The sequence below is a fragment of the Pecten maximus genome, chromosome 1 (assembly GCF_902652985.1).
Source record: "Pecten maximus chromosome 1, xPecMax1.1, whole genome shotgun sequence".
NCBI lineage: Eukaryota > Metazoa > Mollusca > Bivalvia > Pectinida > Pectinidae > Pecten > Pecten maximus.
Window position 1 is genome coordinate 14,433,543 of NC_047015.1, and position 24,507 is coordinate 14,458,049.

The window sequence follows — 24,507 nt, forward strand, 5'->3', positions numbered from 1 at the left end:
GTAGTGTTAGTGTTAACTTCACACTATTGAATGTACATGCAGTGGTTTCTATCATGGAGCCACCTTATCCCACATTGAGTGTACATTTGTTACCACGCATGGAAACACATACCCCCCACTTGTTGAGTAGACACCTCATCCCACAGTACTGGTTAAATAAAATGAGTCACATTACCTCACATTAATTGAGTGTACAGTGGTTCCCAAGGAGACACTTTACCTCATACAAGTTGATGAGTGTACAGTTGTTCCCATGGAGACACTTTACCTCATACAAGTTGATGAGTGTACAGTGGTTCCCATGGAGACACTTTACCTCATACAAGTTGATGAGTGTACAGTGGTTCCCATGGAGACAATTTACCTCATACAAGTTAACAAGTGTACAGTGGTTCCCATGGAGAAACTTTACCTCACATTAGTTGAGTGTACAGTGGTTCTCATGGAGACACTTTACCTCACATTAGTTGAGTGTACAGTGGTTCCCATGGAGACACTTTACCTAACACTAGTTGAGTGTACAATGGTTCCCACGGAGACACTTTACCTAACACTAGTTGAGTGAACAGTGGTTTCCATGGATACACTTTACCTAACACTAGTTGAGTGTACAGTGATTCCCATGGAGACACTTTGCCTCACATTAGTTTAGTGTACAGTGGTTCCCACGGAGACACTTTACCTCACATTAGTTGAGTGTACAGTGGTTACCACGGAGACACTTTACCTCACACTAGTTGAGTGTACAGTGGTTCCCACAGAGACACTTTACCTAACACTAGTTGAGTGTACAATGGTTCCCACAGATACACTTTACCTAACACTAGTTGAGTGTACAGTGGTTCCCATGGAGACACTTTACCTCACATTAGTTGAGTGTACAGTGGTTACCACGGAGACACTTTACCTCACACTAGTTGAGTGTACAGTGGTTCCCACAGAGACACTTTACCTAACACTAGTTGAGTGTACAGTGGTTCCCACAGAGACACTTTACCTAACACTAGTTGAGTGTACAGTGGTTCCCACGGAGACACTTTACCCCATACAAGTTGATGAGTGTACAGTGGTTTCCACGGAGACATAAAATTTACCTAACACTAGTTGAGTGTACAGTGGTTCCCATGGAGACACTTTACCTCAGAAAAGTTGATGAGTGTACAGTGGTTCCCATGGAGACACCTTACCTCAGACAAGTTGATGAGTGTACAGTGGTTCCCATGGAGACACTTTACCTCATACAAGTTGATGAGTGTACAGTGGTTCCCATGGAGACACCTTACCTCAGACAAGTTGATGAGTGTACAGTGGTTCCCATGGAGACACTTTACCTCACACAAGTTGATGAGTGTACAGTGGTTCCCAAGGAGACACCTTACCTCAGACAAGTTGATGAGTGTACAGTGGTTCCCATGGAGACACTTTACCTCATACAAGTTGATGAGTGTACAGTGGTTCCCAAGGAGACACTTTACCTCATACAAGTTGATGAGTGTACAGTGGTTCCCATGGAGACACCTTACCTCAGACAAGTTGAGGAGTGTACAGTGGTTCCCATGGAGACATCTTACCTCAGACAAGTTGATGAGTGTACAGTGGTTCCCAAGGAGACACCTTACCTCAGACAAGTTGATGAGTGTACAGTGGTTCCCATGGAGACACCTTACCTCAGACAAGTTGATGAGTGTACAGTGGTTCCCATGGAGACATCTTACCTAAGACAAGTTGATGAGTGTACAGTGGTTCCCATGGAGACACCTTACCTCAGACAAGTTGAGGAGTGTACAGTGGTTCCCATGGAGACACTTTACCTTATACAAGTTGATGAGTGTACAGTGGTTCCCAAGGAGACACTTTACCTCATACAAGTTGATGAGTGTACAGTGGTTCCCATAGAGACAATTTACCCCACACTACAGTTCAGAGTTTATAGTCATTACTATGGTGACTGTTTAAGATACCCCGAACTAGTTAGTTTAGTTATCACTATGAGGATGCCCTTCCAAACACTAGATTTAATCTGCATGTACTTTACTGACATCATCAAAAGGATGTTTTAACTTTTAATCTCTGTCACTATTCTCACTTATTCTAAATCATATCTATCATTTTCATTACATTACAGAAAAAGTGCATTGATAATAATTTCTTTTCCTTTTAGACCCTGAGATAAAACATGTTCTTACCTGCCTCAGGTGATTCACTGTTGAGTGCAAACAGACCTGTTAATGGAATCATAAAAAAACTGATGTTATTTGGACAACAGGAAATAACTTGTAATATAACATTGATTCAGCTAGAAGAAACCAATCATATAGTTGCATGAAGTAAATACAACATTGTATAAATTGCATTCTTAAAGGAACTGTTCATGAATCTGTCAACTTCAACCAACTTTGAAGTTTGCAATTTTCAACTATACATTTGTACAGTATGTATCATGTACATTTTTGAAGTTTTTCTTAATTCCTTTCTATACTATCAATTTGATTCTTTTAGTATGTCATAGAAGATTTGCAGAGAGCTTAAATTGCTAGGTTGGAGCTTTCCCGATCACTATGAAGAGGTCTCTGGCCTGTATCCTGTGATATTTTTACCGTATTATACACTGTCTTGAAGATATATTTAATCATCTCTTGTTTTAGAAAGAATGACCAAGTTTATATATGTTATGTACTGGTACATGTAATTTACAGAAACATAACTGATATTATGACGGCACTACAAAATTGCATCACATTTTATTGTATAATGTGTCACATTATCTCGCCTTCAGTGGTCAGCAGGATACAGGTAAGAAGCCATTGCCATTGTTCAAAGATATTACTAACTAGAACTGTCGTCCAGAGGGCCAACTCATACCCCCCACCCCTCCACTCTGGTGATGATTTTCCAACAAAAACCTATTTCTAGTGAACGGGTTACCATGGCAACCTAAATTTGTGGGGTAAAAAACCTGCATGCATATGTACACATTATGAGTCCTTAGCATTCCTGTGTATTTCAAATGAAATCGGTTGATAGCTATATAGGAGTTGTCCGAGTTGTCTTGACAAAGTTTTCCACAAGAATATGGGTATTGAAACCTGGTAACCATGGAAACCAAAAGTTCTGTAGAGAAATATCATGCATGCACATTAAATACACATGGTCCCTATCACTTCTGTGTAGTTTTACTTGAAGCAGTTCACAGGTTTATGAGGAGTTGACTGGACAAAATTCCCCCTCACCCAAAAAAACGAAGTATAGTTACCTGGTTACCATGGTAACCACAAAATTCCAACATGGTATAGATTACACACATCTACAATGTATAAGGGTTATTGCCATAATGTTTCGTTGAAATTCCCTCAGTAGTTTAGGAGCAGCTGGTACATCGTTGTGTCTACAGACAGGCAGACGGACAGATGGACGACTGATGGATGAACGACGGACGCTAAGGTATGGACAAGGTGAGCTAACAAGTGCCATTTAATGTAAATACGAGTGCCCATGAGTGTTAATTCTTATCACAGGTGTCATGTATTTTAAATAATTTATGGGTGTCCATGGGTGCTAATTACCAGTGTCCCTATAATGCTCATTACATGTGTCATGTAATGCTATTTAGGACTGCCCAGAAAAGTTTATTACTAGTCTCCTCGTAAATGACATAATGCTAATTACAAGTACCATTGAATGTAAGTACGAGTGCTAATTACCAGTGTCCCTATAATGCTTATGACAGGTGCGACCGTGCCATGAATTGCTATTTACAAGTGCCCAGAAATGCTAATTATATACCAGTCTCCTGCAATGCTACTCATTCAAGTGTCATATACATTAATAATGCTAATCATGATTGACCAGCTTGCTAACTAAATAATATAAACCTCCAGTGTTGCTCATTTTGAGTCTGAATTCTTGTACAATGTAGTTATGAACTTCCTGTTGTGTTAATTATGAGTCTTCTTGTACATTGTAGTTATAAACCTCCTGTTGTGTTAATTATGAGTTTTCTTGTACATTGTAGTTATAAACCTCCTGTTGTGTTAATTATGAGTCTTCTTGTACATTGTAGTTATAAACCTCCTGTTGTGTTAATTATGAGTCTTCTTGTACATTGTAGTTATAAACCTCCTGTTGTGTTAATTATGAGTCTTCTTGTACATTGTAGTTATAAACCTCCTGTTGTGTTAATTATGAGTCTTCTTGTACATTGTAGTTATAAACCTCCTGTTGTGTTAATTGTTGGTCTTCCATGAGTTTACACATTTGTGTACAGGCAGCCTTTTTCACACGAGAAAAAGATTTTGATAACAAATAAGATCTGTTTTGTAAATCACAATTTTACGTTCTGATGGACATATACTTATCCTATATTTCCCCAATGTTTATTATTGCAGTGTTAATGGATGAATGGACAAGCAAGCTGATGGAATTGTCAGCTATATGATGAATTGCCCCAATGGGAAGCATAGGAGATGTGATTAGCTATTCATTTGTAACTTTCAATAATGGGAAATTCCACAGTAATTGCCTTACCTAATATAGCTATAATTGCTTTATCCTCATCATCTTTTATCAGATTTCTGATGAAACCAGCAACCTGAAATAAACACAAATTGGAATGAGTTTGTTAATAAGAGTGAACAAATTGTCGTGGAGAATACAAGGTGTATCTGGTAAATAAAGAGCTCATAGGAGTAATACATTGTAAATCTTTTAACCAGAATTTGGAACACTGGTGGTCTTATATTACAGTCATTTTGTAAATAAAGAGATTTGTATTTTGCCACAGATAGTTTTTCTTGCTGAAATCTGAATCTGCCGAAAGCCAGGTTTTAACATATTATATGAACTAATGTTATGGACTTAGTGTCACATGTATGTTTATTACCCTTGTAAAATTTCAGGATGATCCGAGGGTACCTCCCTCAAAATGAAAATCATTCTGGGCCCATCAATATTGTGTATGCACCCCATGAGCTGTACTGGTTATATGAACTCCATTTTGCCTGGAGTTGATCAAGGTGTTGACCCTCCTCAATGGTATACAATTCAATTTTTCATCGTGTGCAAATGTCAACTGAGGGATTTGGCCTAGATATTATTATCCTTCTGTCCAACTCGTCCCATAAATGTTTTATCGGGGAGAGATCAGGGCCATATGGAGGCCAGAATAGGGTGAGGATATTGTTTGCTGTGAGATAAACAGGACAAACTCTTGCTACATGTGGCTGGGCGCTGTCTTTCTGGAATGTCACTTGCTATATTAGAGGAACAACATGCAGCCCTAGAACTTGATCTCTAACCAGCTGCTGTGAGATTTCCTTCATTAGTGACTATAGTCTTGATACCATGTGTAATCTTTCCCTACACCAAGACCAATCCTCCACCAAAATGATCATTTTCAATCATGCAAGCATCCACATACCGCCGGTGGGCACATCTATATTCACGATGTTGGCCGTCTGCTCAATAAAGCCAGAACCCTGACTCATCCGAGAACAAGACCCTCCTCTAACATTGCATTGATTCAAGCGATTTATGGAATGTGCATTCAGCCAGTGCATTTGTGTGACGCGTTGTGGGCCGAGGTATGGCCATCGTGGTCTCTGACCGAATGCATGCAGTTGATTACGAACTGTTTCTGGAGAAAGCGGTTGCCCAGGTGTGAGAGTTTCATTCCCTGATCCTGCCAATGCGACATCACCGGAAGCTCAGAATGGTTCGGAAACGGTGTGCTTAAACCGGGACCTTGTGTCTCCGGATAAGACAACAATTGCAAGTGAGCGATAGATGGACTCCAAATTAATTTTTGATCTGATCTTATGAAGTGCAACAGTACACCCCTCTCAACTTTTGAAAGTCGTGGCATTTTTGTGTTTAAAATATAGACAGACATTTCTTAAGAGTTGCGCATTGAAATTTAAAACCAATTCTTGGCTGAGGATATCATGTTTTTACTTTTTTATATTATTTGAACAGTCAAAATGAGTATAGCTTGTGTTAGGCATTAGTGAATTCAAATAATGTACCCTTAAGCATGCCTAATGCTTGGCAGAACTTTGTCAAGTTTCAAGGAGTTAATCTGCAATGCAGACTTTTCGTTAGTTGCATTTCTTTATCCTTCGAGTATACTTTATGCAATGCTACTTAACACTTCATATAATGCCACTAACACTTCATATAATGCCACCAACATTTTATATAATGCCACTTACATATTATATGATGCACCACTTAACATTTAACACAATGCCACTTTAACACTTCATATCTAATGCCACTTAACATACTATTTAACACTTATATATAATGCTATACATTTTATAAAATGCAACTCAATATTTCATGCCATGCTACATAGACATTCTCTTAATTAATAATACATGTACTTGATAACAATTAACATTTAAAACATTGCCACTTGACAACATCAGCTTCGATTACAATGCCACCAGACACTCCGTGTAACTGGGCTACTCGATGACAGTTAAATAGATCTCTTGACTTTGATAGTACATACTTTATCACTCTGTCACTTCCTACAAAAACACTTTAAGTCTGACACTTTTTACAAAGCCAGAAAAAACAATGCCAGTGTGACTCATCAACGTCTTCAGCATAGTAAATCACGCACAACATGTATTGAGCTTAATTAGCTTGGCATGGAGCACTAACAGCCAAGGCTTGCTGCAATGCTGGTAGTAAAAACACGATTGATTGCAAAGCCAGTGACAGAATGGGATATCGGTATGAATGGGGTCATGCTACGGAGGGAGGATGAAATTGAGCGACAGAAGAAACTGTTTCTCCATCTTTTTTTTTTTTTTTGCAAAGTTATGATAGTCTCAACATTTTGATTGACATTCATGTACATAAACTGTAATCAATTGTAATCAATTGTAAAGTATGATATCAGGATCCAGAAACAGATAACGGTACAAACATATATAGAGGTTACACAACGAGTGGTTGTTGGATATGGAATTTATTTCACACGAGGCAGTTATTTTTTTAAAGTTACAAAAGACACGAGCTTTAGCGAGTGTTTTTTGCAACTTTAAAAAAATAACTTACGAGTGGTATAAACAGATTGTTAATCAACAGCTGTAATGATTAACTGATGGTCTGAGAGTTGAATAACACATGGTATTGTGGTAGAAATAGGTTTCTACCACAATACCCTGCGTTATTCAACTCTCAGATCATCAGTTAATCATTACAGCTGTTGATTAACAATCTGTTTATACCACACGTGGTATAAACTCTGTACGCATTTCGATTGGCTAACACGGTGAACTTTGACCCAAGCTGCAATTGTTATTGACGTCATCAATAATCTAATGACGTCACATCACCGGGTCCCGGACGTCACCGGTACACGTTATTTGCATACGCGAAATTATACTTGGCCACGTTTCCCTTTGATTCAAGCCGATATTATTGTGGTAGAAACAGGTCACACGACTCGAAATTGTTGGATATGGAATTTATTTCACACGAGTAAGTTATTTTTTAAAAGTTGCAAAAAACACTCGCTAAAGCTCGTGTCTTTTGTAACTTTTAAAAAATAACTTACTCGTGTGAAATAAATTCCATATCCAACAACCACTCGTTGTGTAACCTCTATTTATATAATGCATTCCCCCAAATCTACCTTGATTTACAAATTTCTCTTTCTTTAAATGAAAGTAATGGAAACATCCAGTTAGTACAAAAAATGGGGAAGAGGAGAATCACATCTGATTAAAGAAAACCTAGATGAATGTGGTCCATTTAACCACACCACAGCCTTATTGAATGATGATCTGATTCCTTTCTCAGCACATATACAAATCTTTGCTGTTATTCTTAAACCTACCAGTAATTTTTTGTCTGTCCGTCTTACAAACAAATTTCACCATAACATAACATACCATGTTCACTTCTTGGGTTGGATACAAATATGATATGACACTGGTATGATTTTATAAGCTCTGATGAGAGAAATTTGATTTTATTAATCCTCAATGAATTATGGTCCTAATGATTCAGAAGAAATGGCTTAAATTTAGAGATCTTCTATTTGGAATGAATTTTAGGCTTTATATAGGGTTTCTTCCTGTATAGGTAAAAGCAGATAGATCTTTCCCAGTGACAGAAGCAACAAATTAGATATGTTAAAGTATGTGTTCCAGACCGAATAAATCTACCTGGTTTTCTATCTGTGTCCTCATGGCACGCAGTAAAAATTTGGACACAAAATGACAGAGTCCTGCTGATCCTCCATGGAACTTGGCCTTAATTTTGCCTATCTTACACTCTATGCGTCCTTGTCGTATAAAGGCCACGATCACATCCTGGTCTACATCCCCTGGGTTTATGGCTGCTTGCTGCTGTGATGTTGAATTGTAATTTCCTAACAAACAAATTTTAAAGTTAATGATGGTTTGAAAAGCCAGAGTTTTAATTTTTTTTTCTATTTTTTTGGATAACTCAATAAAATTAAGGTATAAACATTTGAAAGTATATATTTCTTTATTTAAGACCTTTCAAATTCACAGAGCAACATAAACAAATATATGAGCTAGATGCAATATGAATTAAAAAAATAAACACTTTTGTTTTCCTTATATCTTATCGGATCAAATTCACAAAGTTAATATCGAAACTTGTCATAAAGTTTTAAGTTACAAGGTTTCATTGTTCTAACTGTCTATTGTCATTACACTTTAAAGGTTACATATCAGTTAAAATCACCGTCCTGTAATTTTTAGCCTGATCATGCTCCTAATTTGAGAAGTTATGTGTTGGCCTGGACTTATTTCAAGGATAATCATCACTGCACTGGTGAAAATAAATATCCCATATCAGGACACCTGTACCATTGATCTCAGACTCTCGAGAGATTTACTTACTTGATGAAATTTGTCTGAAAATGATAGACAGCTCTGTCATGTGCACTTCAAAATCTCCTTCTGCAAAGTGTGTCATGCTGTAAAACAAAGTGGGATCATCTAATTAACAAACTTGATGGACAACTTTTAGAATGAAGAATGTAAAGTCCAACAAGAGGCCAATGGGCCTTAACGGTCATCCGACTCTAAAGGCACCTGTACACAGGTACACATTGAAGTATACACTTGTACATGTACATACTCATTAGCAAGTATAGTGGTACTGTTGGCCATGGCAGCCATCTTGAATTATGGACTGACCAGAAAAATAATAACACTTGGTCAGGACCATCTCAAGATCATTGTAGCCAGGTTTGAGGTGAATTCCACAGGTGGAATTGAGAAGTTGTTTCAAGTACAATGTAGGTGTATGTTGTTCAAGATTGGTTTGGTTTGGTTTATTTTGTTTAACGTCTTATTAACAGCTAAGGTCATTTAAGGACGGCTTCCCGTGCGTGCGACATGCATGTGTGTGGTGAGTGCGTATGTGTGTTTTGGGAGGCTGCGGTATGTTCGTGTTAGGTCTCCTTGTGATAGGACGGAACTTTTGCCGATTTATAGTGCTAACTCACTGGAGCATACTGCCAAAGACACCCAGCAGCACACCCCACCCGGGCACATTATACTGACAACAGGCGAACCAGTCATCCCACTCCCAATATGCTGAGCGCTAAGCAGGAGTAGCAACTACCATTTTTTAAAGACTCTGGTATGTATCGGCTAGGGGACAGAGCTCAAAGCCTTCCTCACAGCGGCGAACGCTCAACTAAAGGCCAAAAGTGAGGCAGTGTCAAGGGAGACATTAGGAAGAAGAAAGTTGTTCAGAAAGAAAAGAAAAGATAAGATCCCAAGTTTAGTCGCCTCTTACGATCATGCAATGGGGGCAGCAGGTACAATTCTTACGCCCTACCTGCAGGGCAGTGTTGTTCAAGAAAACCATGATTGCACAATCATGTAACAAAACGGCTGCTATGGCTGCAATGTCAAAGTTTTTACCAGGCTGAAAAATAACAACACTTCGTTGGCTCCCATATCTTAACATCCTCACCAATTTCCAGCTCAATGGCACCTGTGGACCTGGAGAAGAAGCTTATATTGTGTTTTTCAAGATAGCTGCCATGGACCATCAGGACCATCTCGGGATCATTCTAGGCAAATTTTAGCTAAATTCCACCTCTGACATGTACAAAGCATAATGACTTAGGTCAATCTGACAGCCAGCTAAAGATCTGTCTTCAATATTGATCGGAACACAAATACCATGGTTTTTTTGCAATATATCAAATATTTCTATAAATTGAGAGCATTAATTATTCCACGAAAGAAAATAGGTTTTGGGTGGATTATTCTTATACATGTATTTAAGTAATGTATTACATATTCTCATTGTTTGGTATGCTTACACAACAAGGTCATATAAGGATAGCAAAATTAAATGATTTAATGATTAAATGATTAGATGAATACAGCAGTATATAGTGCTGTCACAATGATATGCCATACCTTAATGGTATCACAACACCCTATTATAGTCACATTATACGGACTCAGGCCAACAAGTCCTTTCCAACTTCAAAACTACATGTACATGTTAAGCAGACAGCAGCATGTCTTAGCCTCTTACTAATACATGAGGCAGTGTCAAAGTCGCCTCTTACTAATCATGTAATGGTTCTTACCAGAAAGTTAGTAGGACTGAGAAAGAAAATGAATCTGTTCAGACTAACAGATATTTTCATGAAGCTGAGTGGCAAAATTGCTAAAATGTACCTTGTATTTGTCATATTGACGAGTCAACACTTTTTAAGACACTGGTAGATTAAATCTATTAAGCCAAGAGTGAGGTTCTGTTGCCCTTTAAGTTGATAACATTAACACCCAAGGCTGACTGACAGGCCGTTAAGAATTTACAAGTCAATGAAGCAAAGGTATACTAGATCTAAAAACAATTGATTTGTTTAGCAATACTAAGCAGTGATGGTTCTGCTTCTTTCATTAATCTGTATATAAGCATTGCTACAACCAAAAGCTTTCAGCACTCGGAAATGATACAACAGACATTTCTATAAATCCTACAGAGCACGTCAGCGTCTAAGGTTCCTATGCTTGTTCAATACTGACTATGGTGCCAATGGTATCCGCCATCCATACTGTGACATGTCCTGAGCTCAGCCAACTTGAGCAGCCTCAATGGAGTGCTAATCCCTGATTGATAGAAAGCCAATACACTTACAAGGAATTGTATTGGAAGACATATTTTCCTATAATCGTCAGCGCCCCTCTCTGCGTGAACAGTGCCTCCGGGTAGAGGGACGCTCTTGGCAGCTTCGCACTGGTCAGACGCATCCTGTTGTAAATAGAAATCCAATTAGGTTTACGAGATTTAATGGTATACTCTTACTTGGTCGGTGATATCACTGGTGTAAGTGCTAAAGTAATGTGATAAAAATCAGTTCTGTATTGTCTAAAATGTTTTCTGTTGTCACAAAGGTAACAATCTATTTATCTAAAACGTTTTTGTTGTTTGACCTTTTGCTGTAATTGTAAAGTGTGTATTTGGTAATAAAAGTGGAGATTCTATTCAGTATACTATGGATAGACAACATTAGAAGTCCTCTTCAGAGGGAATAATTATGTTATTGATTACTAAAATGTTGTTGTTGTTTTTTTACAAAATGATGCATTGTAACTTGTGAGGCAGGAAATATATTGACTTTTCACAATAAAATTTCAATTAGGTTCTTCAACAAGACATTTAATTCTTAATACTTCAGACTACATATACCCAGCTGTATAAAGAAGTACCAAACATAATTGGGAAGTAATTCAGTACAAGATCTAAAGATTGGCATCCTTCCATATGTGTATTATATACTCTTACTTACTCTTACAGAGTGTCAGACATCAATATATGTCTTATTAAAAAAATAAATAATTTGTATGTAGGTCATATCTGTTTAAAACTGTTGGCTTTTATTCTGAAACTCCAACTCAATAGAAAATACATCTCATGAGTTAATGTGGAATGTACAGCATTTATTAGAATTATCTTCTAGTACAGACAACAAAAATACGTTGCAACACTATAGGGTCAATATTCATTAAGGTATACGATTAAAATAACTTATTTCAAATAGCTTATTGAGATAAATACTCAATAAAACGCTTACATACTCCATTATATATTTAATCGGCAGTATCAATGTCTTCCTTTGTCAATCTATCCTATGTAAGTAGCTGATGGACCAAAGGAATGAGAGATGAGGGAATAGCATGCACTATATATATACAATAAGCTTAAATAATGTAGGTACATTTCTCCCCCTTTGCTTAACCTACACATTAAATGTGAATGTTGATATATGGGCTGGGTTGTTCAAAAGCTTTGGTAGCTTAAGCTTTAAATTTACAGCATGCTATTTAACTTTTTTAAAAATGATACAGCGTTGAATTTTTTTAAAACTAATTTCTATTATTTTTTAACATTCTATCTTTTAAATGACAAATATAGTTTGAAGGAATAAGCTAAGTGATTTTTTTTCTTTATCACACCTGGAAATTTGTGGGCAGATTTATCAAGCTATTAAGCCATGAAGAATAGAGACCAATGATAGATGCTAGAGGTATGATATGAGAAACACAGCTACCATAAATAGTCAGTGTGTAACCTAATGGTAGCCAGGGATTATTGGATTAACTTGTCAACCCTGGTGTTGAAATCATCCTAATGATCACCTCCTGGCCCACATGGTATATCACCACTAACCAAAGCTAGCCTGATTGATGATGCATTATGTGACCTCACATCAAACATTTCTCTGATTTGTGGACAAAGGATTATGGTGGTGGGATTCTTGCAACATTGAAGTTATGATAAGTCTATTGTATCTTAAAAACACATCATGTACTTTTGTGATTTGTCTAATAAGATTAATTTTGATATTTTATAAAAGACTTGGTGATGCAGGTACATGTATAATTGTATCAAAGAATCTGTATACTAAAATAATACTGTCAAACAGTAATGCACCGGCCGTTTAGACTGTCATAATTACTGAACAAGTTAGAAACTAAACCATCTTTGTGAAACAGTTATATGCCCCTGCCCAGGCCTGCTGGGATGGAATGGAAATATTTCATCCCAAAATTTAGCCAAAGTCCAATCTTAGAGGTTTTTTCCCCATAAAACTGTCATCCTAATAATCATATTCATGAGCGCTTGGCAAACTCTGCAAAGCTAATGTGTCGTTATTACAGACAATAAACCCTTCAACCTACAGACTAAGTTTAAAATGATAAGCCCAACAGGAAAACAAAACGGCCATGTAACGAGTCTCTCTCAACTCATGAATTTTACGTACCAGTAATATAATGACTATATCATTAATGCCTCTAATCTAAACCAAAGTAAAATCATCACACTTCAATCAACTATTTTCTAGAATTTATCCAGATTTATTTTTATTTGTTTTGATTGTGTAGGAACTACATTCATGTACATGTAGGTATGACAGCCAGTCCTAATTATTATGAGTATTTTATTGTTGTGGTACATCAACAAGTCACCAATATGAATGGATCGAGGGCCCGCAAAAGCATTTATCTAATGTTAGGGAATGATCCATTAAAATACTTCAGAGAAACAGAACAAGGAAACTTATTTTGTCCTACAGTCGCCAGTCTTTTCTAAAGTGGTGGAATGGAACTGAAGACATATATAACACTGTGCCTATAACAGATACAAAGCCATTTTGAAATTACTATATCTTGTCAGAAATCAAGCACTGACAAAGAAACATGAAAATATGCCAAAAAAGTTTAAGTTAGTAGTCTGTTACAAAGACAAATTATTACCATGAGGCACAAAAAAAAAAAGAAAAAAAATGATACAGCGTTGAATTTTTTTTTAACTAATTTCTATTATTTTTTAACATTCTATCTTTTAAATGACAAATATAGTTTGAAGGAATAAGCTAAGTGATTTTTTTTCTTTATCACACCTGGAAATTTGTGGGCAGATTTATCAAGCTATTAAGCCATGAAGAATAGAGACCAATGATAGATGCTAGAGGTATGATATGAGAAACACAGCTACCATAAATAGTCAGTGTGTAACCTAATGGTAGCCAGGGATTATTGGATTAACTTGTCAACCCTGGTGTTGAAATCATCCTAATGATCACCTCCTGGCCCACATGGTATATCACCACTAACCAAAGCTAGCCTGATTGATGATGCATTATGTGACCTCACATCAAACATTTCTCTGATTTGCGGACAAAGGATTATGGTGGTGGGATTCTTGCAACATTGAAGTTATGATAAGTCAATTGTATCTTAAAAACACATCATGTACTTTTGTGATTTGTCTAATAAGATTAATTTTGATATTTTATAAAAGACTTGGTGATGCAGGTACATGTATAATTGTATCAAAGAATCTGTATACTAAAATAATACTGTCAAACAGTAATGCACCGGCCGTTCAGACTGTCATAATTACTGAACAAGTTAGAAACTAAACCATCTTTGTGAAACAGTTATAGCCCCCTGCCCAGGCCTGCTGGGATGGAATGGAAATATTTCATCCCAAAATTTAGCCAAAGTCCAATCTTAGAGGTTTTTTCCCCATAAAACTGTCATCCTAATAATCATATTCATGAGCGCTTAGCAAACTCTGCAAAGCTAAACCCTTCAACCAACAGCAGACTAAGTTTAAAATGATAAGCCCAACAGGAAAACAAAACGGCCATGTAACGAGTCTCTCTCAACTCATGAATTTTACGTACCAGTAATATAATGACTATATCATTAATGCCTCTAATCTAAACCAAAGTAAAATCATCACACTTCAATCAACTATTTTCTAGAATTTATTCAGATTTATTTTTATTTGTTTTGATTGTGTAGGAACTACATTCATGTACATGTAGGTATGACAGCCAGTCCTAATTATTATGAGTATTTTATTGTTGTGGTACATCAACAAGTCACCAATATGAATGGATCGAGGGCCCGCAAAAGCATTTATCTAATGTTAGGGAATGATCCATTAAAATACTTCAGAGAAACAGAACAAGGAAACTTATTTTGTCCTACAGTCGCCAGTCTTTTCTAAAGTGGTGGAATGGAACTGAAGACATATATAACACTGTGCCTATAACAGATACAAAGCCATTTTGAAATTACTATATCTTGTCAGAAATCAAGCACTGACAAAGAAACATGAAAATATGCCAAAAAAGTTTAAGTTAGTAGTCTGTTACAAAGACAAATTATTACCATGAGGCACAAAAAAAAAAAAAAAGAAAAAAAAAGATAAAACTGTTTGGTTTGTATGTGACATAGAAATCCTCTAGTTTGCTTACAATTGGGAGCCATTCAAGGCCAAATCTTTCTCATACAGCATCGCTCTATTTGAGACTGGCATGAATGCCATATTTTTCAGGAGGTACATGTTCCCAATGATATCATTGCATAGAGAACTGGGTAAATTGTCTGCAGGTAAAACTACAGAGGGATCTTGGTGCCCACCATTGAATGATCTTTATAGGTTCCATGTCAGATTGATCTTCTCTCTATTTTTCCCTTCCTCTTACTCATCTGTGTAAATTGAAAAACATCCCTCCAATCCTTTTCAAACAAGGGGAACCTATATATGAAATTTAAGATTTAGCGAAAATGGCTGTCTGTCGGCCAGGTTGTTTTCAGATTGGTCCCAAAATGCAATACAAGGGACCAAGGGAAACCTACATATGAAATTTGAGAAAGATCCCTTCAGTACCTTCTGAAAACAGCGATAACAATCTTCAATTGTCAAAATCGAAGATGGCTGCCTGTCGGCCATGTTGATTTTAGATTGGTTCCAAAAAAAACATGCATAACTGTTGGGATAAGGGCAACCTACCTATCAAATTCTAGAAAGATCCCTTTGGTATTTTCTGAGAAATAGGGATAACAAACTTCAATTGTCAAAATCCAAGATGGCTGCCTGTCGGCCAGGTTGTTTTCTGATCAATCTCAAAATGTAATATGCACAACTTTGGATCAAGGGAACCTACATTTTAAATTTCAGAAACAACCCTTTAGTACCTTCTGAGAAATAGCGATAACAACTTCAATTGTCAAAATCCAAGATGGCTGCCTGTCGGCCATGTTGTTTTCTGACTGGTCCCAAAATGAGATATGCACAACTAGGGATCAAGAGGAACCTGCATGTGCAAGTTGAGAAAGATCCCTTCAGTACTTTCTGAGATCTAGCGATGACAAACTTCAAATGTCAAAATCCAAGATGGCCGTCTGTCCGCCATGTTGTTTTCAGATCGAACTCAAAATAGAATATGCACAACTAGGGACCAAGAGGAAGGTGCATGTGAAATTTTGTAATGATCCATCAGTACTTTCTGGGAAATAGCGATAACAAGAATTGTTTATGGATGGACGGAGAGACGGTCCACGGTTGCAAGACGATTTGAATAGCCCACCATCTGATGATGGTGCACTAAAAATACGGTATGTGTACATACAATAATGTATTTTAGCACAAAATTATGATTGTGCTAATACTTTCTGTGAATTATTTTCTATAGTTAGAATTTTAATATGTCAATTCATTACCACACTTACCTTTTTCTTTAAATTCATGCAGTTAAGCAAGAAAATTTCTCAGACAATTAATGGAATGGTTCTCAGACTGTAGGTAACTATAATGGAACAGTGTTCAGATTGTAGGTGAACTATAATGGAACAGTGTTCAGACAGTAGGTAACTATAATGGAACAGTTCTCAGACAGTAGGTAACTAATGGAACAGTTCTCAGACAGTAGGTAACTAATGGAACAGTTCCCAGACTGTAGGTAACTATAATGGAACAGTTCTCAGACTGTAGGTAACTATAATGGAACAGTTCTCAGACTGTAGGTAACTATAAGTGAACAGTTCTCAGACTGTAGGTAACTAATGGAACAGTTCTCAGACAGTAGGTAACTATAATGGAACAGTTCTCAGACTGTAGGTAACTAATGGAACAGTTCTCAGACAGTAGGTAACTAATGGAACAGTGTTCAGATTGTAGGTAACTTAATGGAACAGTTCTCAGACTGTAGGTAACTATAATGGAACAGTTCTCAGACAGTAGGTAACTAATGGAACAGTGTTCAGATTGTAGGTAACTTAATGGAACAGTTCTCAGGCTGTAGGTAACTAATGGAACAGTTCTCAGACTGTAGGTAACTAATGGAATGGTTCTCAGACAGTAGGTAACTAATGGAACAGTTCCCAGACTGTAGGTAACTATAATGGAACAATTCTCAGACTGTAGGTAACTATAATGGAATGGTTCTCAGACAGTAGGTAACTAATGGAACAGTTCCCAGACTGTAGGTAACTAATGGAACAGTTCTCAGACAGTAGGTAACTAATGGAACAGTTCTCTGACAGTAGGTAACTATAATGGAACAGTTCTCAGACAGTAGGTAACTAATGGAACAGTTCTCAGACTGTAGGTAACTAATGGAACAGTTGTCTGACAGTAGGTAACTTATGGAACAGTTCTCAGACTGTAGGTAACTATAATGGAACAGTTCTCAGACAGTAGGTAACTAAAGGAACAGTTCTCAGACAGTAGGTAACTATAATGGAACAGTTCTCAGACTGTAGGTAACTAATGGAACAGTTCTCAGACAGTAGGTAACTATAATAAAACAGTTCTCAGACTGTAGGTAACTAATGGAACAGTTCTCAGACAGTAGGTAACTAATGGAACAGTTCTCAGACAGTAGGTAACTATAATGGAACAGTTCTCAGACAGTAGTTAACTAATGGAACAGTTCTCAGACAGTAGGTAACTATAATGGAACAGTTCTCAGACTGTAGGTAACTAATGGAACAGTTCTCAGACAGTAGGTAACTAATGGAACAGTTCTCTGACAGTAGGTAACTATAATGGAACAGTTCTCAGACAGTAGGTAACTAATGGAACAGTTCTCAGACTGTAGGTAACTAATGGAACAGTTGTCTGACAGTAGGTAACTTATGGAACAGTTCTCAGACTGTAGGTAACTATAATGGAACAGTTCTCAGACAGTAGGTAACTAATGGAACAGTTCTCAGACAGTAGGTAACTATAATGGAACAGTTCTCAGACTGTAGGTAACTAATGGAACAGTTCTCAGACAGTAGGTAACTTTAATAAAACAGTTCTCAGACTGTAGGTAACTAATGGAACAGTTCTCAGACAGTAGGTAACTAATGGAACAGTTCTCAGACAGTAGGTAACTATAATGGAACAGTTCTCAGACTGTAGGTAACTAATGGAACAGTTCTCAGACAGAAGGTAACTATAATGGAACAGTTCTCAGGCTGTAGGTAACTAATGGAACAGTTATCAGACAGTAGGTAACTAATGGAACAGTTCTCAGACAGTAGGTAACTAATGGAACAGTTCTCAGTAGGTAACTAATGGAACAGTTCTCAGACTGTAGGTAACTATAATGGAACAGTTCTCAGACAGTAGGTAACTAATGGAACAGTTCTCAGACAGTAGGTAACTAATGGAACAGTTCTCAGACAGTAGGTAAGTAATGGAACAGTTCTCAGACTGAAGGTAACTATAATGGAACAGTTCTCAGACAGTACGTAACTAATGGAACAGTTCTCAGACAGTAGGTAACTATAATGGAACAGTTCTCAGACTGTAGGTAACTAATGGAACAGTTCTCAGATTGTAGGTAAACTAATGGAACAGTTCTCTGACTGTAGGTAACTATAATGGAACAGATCTCAGACTGTAGGTAACTAATGGAACAGTTCTCAGACAGTAGGTAACTAATGGAACAGTTCTCAGACTGTAGACAACTATAATGGAACAGATATCAGACTGTAGGTAACTAATGGAACAGTTCTCAGACTGTAGGTAACTATAATGGAACAGTTCTCAGACAGTAGGTAACTAAAATGGAACAGTTCTCAGACTGTAGGTAAATAATGGAACAGTTCTCAGACAGTAGGTAACTAAAATGGAACAGTTCTCAGATTGTAGGTAAACTAATGGAACAGTTCTCTGACTGTAGGTAACTATAATGGAACAAATCTCAGACTGTAGGTAACTAATGGAACAGTTCTCAGACTGTAGGTAACTAATGGAACAGTTCTCAGACTGTAGGTAACTAATGGAACAGTTCTCAGACAGTAGGTAACTATAATGGAACAGTTCTCAGACAGTAGGTAACTAAAATGGAACAGTTCTCAGACTGTAGGTAAATAATGGAACAGTTCTCAGACAGTAGGTAACTAATGGAACAGTTCTCAGTAGGTAACTAATGGAACAGTTCTCAGACAGTAGGTAACTAATGGAACAGTTCTCAGACAGTAGGTAACTAATGGAACAGTTCTCAGACTGTAGGTAACTAATGGAACAGTTCTCAGACTGTAGGTATTTATAATGGAACAGTTCTCAGACTGTAGGTAACTAATGGAACAGTTCTCAGACAGTAGGTAACTAATGGAACAGTTCTCAGACAGTAGGTAACTAATGGAACAGTTCTCAGACTGTAGGTAACTAATGGAACAGTTCTCAGACTGTAGGTAACTAATGGAACAGTTCTCAGACAGTAGGTAACTATAATGGAACAGTTCTCAGACTGTAGGTAACTAATGGAACAGTTCCCAGACTGTAGGTAACTAATGGAACAGTTCTCAGACTGTAGGTAACTAATGGAACAGTTCTCAGACTGAAGGTTACTAATGAAACTATTCTCAGACTGCAGGTTATGAATCAAATAAAGTCCAATCAAAACTATAAACTAACCAATTTTTGGAATGATCAGGCTTATCTCTGTTGGCAAGAGAATCAATATCACTTTTTTATGCATATTCAATGCAGTTAATTACATGATACTTGAATAGACTTTCTGATGGACAGTAGCTCTTAAAACAAATGAAAGGGTTCTGGCATAGTTATAACTAACTGCATTGTTGCTAATATTTCTTCAATATTGTGGCTTCTGTCAGATTTTGTATTCAAATTCTCTTTGTGGTGCTATATTATTAGGCTGTACAAAAGCTGTTCATTTTGCATCATGATTTGTTGAGGTAATGATGTGACATGAAGGTTGTACATTTTTTTTACTACTGAAAATCACTGCTCTGCTTTGTGTTTGCAGTTTAGCAGAAAATAACTTTTCTGGAATCTTGTATTTTTATATCAGCCATTTATTGTCCTTTTCTGACCTTTGAAAGACCATCAGATATATGGTAATGTTTATGGTATACAAATATTTTATTACGTACAGCATCTTGGATCTTTCAGTTATATTGAATAAATGGGTAATTATTGAATTTTTACCCATGATCTTGGACCCTGTCAGGAGTGCAGCTTAAGAATGATATTGTACTTTGATGATCTATATACAATTATCAAGTACTTAAGCCTTGTTAATCCATAAGAAATGGACTTTTTACAACATACATGATGCTAGACTTTACATAGAAATTAGATTTAGACAAGTTGGAAAAGACATCAGTCACCTGTCCTGAAGTGTTTCTTTGTTGTACAGCAGACACCCACCATCTCAGTGAGGTTAGTCAAATGTCAATTGAAACTAATGCCAACCTTGGTCGTAGATCTGTATTGAACCACAATATCTTTTCAAACACAGAGAGGAAGATGAAGCAATCAAGCGCGATAGTGGGCAGTCTTTGCACGGAAACACATAATTTTTCTCTCTCTTTGAAAGGTCAGAACCCTGCTGGAGTATTACCAGTAATCCTTCCACCATTAACAGAATGGTGCTACCCCATTTATCAAATCTAGCAAATTACTCTCTCATAATTAACTCTGCAAGAGACCTGGTGCTTTTTCTACATTTGTACCACAATTCTCCTGCCATGAAACCTCATCCACACTGATTTATGCTGACAGAGGTGATATGTTTTTCATGAATTATAAAATCTATCACAAATGAATCAATATACTCTAATTCAGATTGAATGGTTCATGCTTTTAGTGCAGAATGCTTTTACTGTTAATGTGTATATTATGGCATATATATAATATGATACACAACACATTTTAGCATAGGAAGAATTATTTACAGATAACGGCCTAGATGAATTGAAACCTCCGTATCAAGGTAGTGGAGAACCTAAATATAAACTAGAACACTGACACGTCAGAAAGGGCCCCGCTATGTGTCTGACCCTTCAGGGTAAATGTAATAATTATTGTCAGTGTTTTTCCTGCCTATATAACTGGGTGCGCCAAACGACCCCATTCTCAATGCGTTTTAGCCTGATTTTTTCCCAAAATCAACTCGAAAATTCCAAATAACATTTGTATGACGACTTTTCACAATCAATGAAAAAATTCCCAGTTTCGTTTTTAGGAATACACTGTGCACTGTAAAATTGGTTAGCATAGAAAATTCAATGTGTGTGTTTGGGTGTCATTTACAGTTTGCGCTCAAATTTTCCCAATTTGGCATATTGAAGTTTTCCCAAAATACCCAGGAAAAACACTGATTGTAATATATTGACATGAAACTATTAGATATATGTTTTTGATTAACCTTTGCTATTGTTTCATTAATGTTAGCATTAATAGGGCCACGGACAATACTGCTTATTATTATTGTATGGAAAAGCTAGCTAAAAGAATTCTACAAGCATTACACTTTTCAAATTTGTTTCAAATCTAATATCAAGGAGCACACAAACTGATATAAACTCAATGCAGTTATTCTAATAAGGTAAACTTGAGAGGGTTTTCTGAAAAACAAAACATACCAAATGTGAAGAAAAGGGGAGAAAAAAAGGATTTTTTTAAATATTTTAATAATGTCTTTTTTTTGTCATTTGAGGTATAAGAAGTACTTTTTTCACCTTTTTTTGTTTTAAAACTTTTTATATTTAGACCCAATCAACTTCAAAATTTGGTCGCTTGACACCAACTTACCTTCATAATGTCATAACAAAATCTTTAATACCATTTAAAAAATGTCAATCCGACCTTAACATATGACCCATTGACTTTGAACTTTGGTCAGTTGATACCTTGTTTGATTGTGACCAACTTAAGATTTACCATTTAAAAAATGTCAATCCGACCTTAACATATGACCCATTGACTTTGAACTTTGGTCAGTTGATATCTTGTTTGATTGTGACCAACTTTGCATAAATCATAAATTATGCTAATGGAAGACTGTAATAGTATTGTATATCATATGTATGTGTGTATTGTGGTTTTATGTCAATATGTAAAATGTTACATCATCGAAAATCGGCTTCCCTCAATACCTGTATGTACCAATTTTCGCCGCAATCAAATAATATCAAAATTTCTACCAATCAGAAGCCTCTGTTTCATTCCCATGACAACACAAGTTTTGGAAAGGTGAACCATTGTTCCCTCAAAACCCCTATATACCAATTCTCTCACCAAAATCGAACAATAACTAAATTTTGACCAATCAGAAACCTCCATTTGTTACCATGGCAACAGACGGTTTCGTAAGTGGTACCATTGTGTTTGGCTTCCCTAAATACCACTATGTACCAATTTTCACCGAAATCGAACAATATCGAAATTTCAACCAATCAGAAACCTCTATTTGTTACCATGGTAACAGACGGTTTCATAAGTGGTACCATTGTGTTTGGCTTCCCTAAATACCACTATGTACCAATTTTCACCGAAATCGAACAATATCGAAATTTCAACCAATCAGAAACCTCCATTTGTTACCATGGCAACAGACGATTTTGTAAGTGGTACCATTGTGTTTGGCTTCCCTAAATACCACTATGTACCAATTTTCACCGAAATCCTCCAACTCTTGTCAATAATTTGGCGCAAAAGAAAAAAACGGACAGACGGACAGACAGACGGACAACCTGATTACTATAGGGCACCCATCTTTGATGTGGGGCCCTAATAAACAATTCTGCAATCTGCTATAACTAATGTTTCATATTTATATAAAAGCATATCAAAAACAAGATCATTCATTGATAAGAAAATGTCAAAATTGTTTTGACTGCTAAAATCCAAAAGGGTCGATTACCTGGCATTTTGAAGCCGACCCAGGATGACCTTGACCGTTGACCTTTGAACTTGTGACCTTGAACTATGAGTTTGATCATTCTGTCAGTTAACTCTTGGTTTATTTCTTGACAACTTTGCATAATCGAATAGTGAACAGTTAAAAACAACAAAGATCCAGTATTTTCATGTTAATGTTAAAATCCAATATGGCCGCCTAACAGCCATTTTGAATCCGATTTGCATGAAATACTACACATCTGATCTAGGATGCATGAGGAATCATCAGTTCCAATTTGATACAAATTCTTCATCTCCTTCAATCATTTTTGTGCAGAAGAAAAAAAACGGACAGACGGACGGACGGACGGACAGACGGACAACCTGATTACTATAGGGCACCCGCATCTCTCGATGCGGGGCCCTAAAAAGATTACCTGATCAGAAGTAAGTGTAATAATCTTTAAAATTATAAAGTCTAGTTGAGGGAATCTCATGGTCTAATACTAGAAGAGGTCCAGATGACCTTTGAACTATGAAGGTTATGAGTTGTTGCCAGAGGTTAAGAACACTTCTGTATCCCTGATTTCATGTTTATTTTAGGGAAGGATTCTGAAATTCAAAACCTTAAGGACTTAGATTATGGTATTCATAACTTTATAATATCACTACAAATACCTTCATAACATATTATTACAAATAATATAAAGTTAGTCTATTTCCAATAAAATGTTTTATTCTATAAAATCCCAGAGGGATCTTGGTGTCAAACTGTGAATAATACAAACTGGTTCTATATGGTAGACTGATCTTCTATTTTTCTTTTCCTCTAAATACTCTGACAACAAGAACAAGTAGAACCTTCACATGAAGTTTAAGGAATATCCTTCCTGTACTTTTCAAGAAATAGCGAAAACAAACTTCAATTCTCAAAATCCAACATGGCATCATGTCGCCTACTTTGTTTTTCCGATCAAAAAAACAAAATTGAATTGGCACAACCAGGGCCGGAGCAAGGGGAACCTTAATTGAGAAATATTAACCTCCAGTACTTTTCAAGAAAGAGCGATAACAAACTTCAATTCTCAGATACTAAGATGGCTGCCTGTCGGCCATTTTGTTTTCCTGGTCAAAAAATCTAAATTGAATTGGCACAACTGGGGACCAAGAGTAATCTTCACATACATAAAATTTGAGGAATATCTCTCCAGTACTTTTCGAGAAATACCGATAACAAACTTCAATTCGCCGATTCCAAGATGGCCACCTGTCAGCCATTTTGTTGTTTTGATCAAAACCAAAATCAAATTGGCACAACTAGAGAGCAAGGGGAATCTACATATGAAGTTTGAGAAATATCGACTTCAGCACTTTTTAAAAAATAGGGATAAGAAGGACTGTTTATGGCTGGACCATGTGCCAATTTTAGCACACCATAATCAGATGATAGGCTAAAATTGTTCTAAAAAAATTAAAGTTTTACCATTCCATGTTGATGTTGTGTATCTTGGACATGCACGCATGAAGGGAATTAGAATCCTT

The 24,507-nt window shown here is 36.7% G+C and overlaps 1 protein-coding gene across 2 annotated transcripts in view; it reads right to left on the bottom strand.

Annotated features, from left to right (window-relative positions):
- Window positions 1–24,507, bottom strand: part of LOC117325704 — a 56,866-nt gene that overhangs the window by 10,007 nt on the left and 22,352 nt on the right. For both annotated transcript variants that reach the window (XM_033882129.1, XM_033882137.1), the window contains exons 4-8: window positions 11,158–11,271; window positions 8,886–8,962; window positions 8,181–8,386; window positions 4,525–4,588; window positions 2,187–2,222 (exon numbers count right to left, since the gene is read on the bottom strand). In XM_033882129.1, coding sequence (XP_033738020.1) covers window positions 2,187–2,222; window positions 4,525–4,588; window positions 8,181–8,386; window positions 8,886–8,962; window positions 11,158–11,271 — 497 coding nt within the window. The remainder of the gene's footprint in view (window positions 1–2,186; window positions 2,223–4,524; window positions 4,589–8,180; window positions 8,387–8,885; window positions 8,963–11,157; window positions 11,272–24,507) is intronic.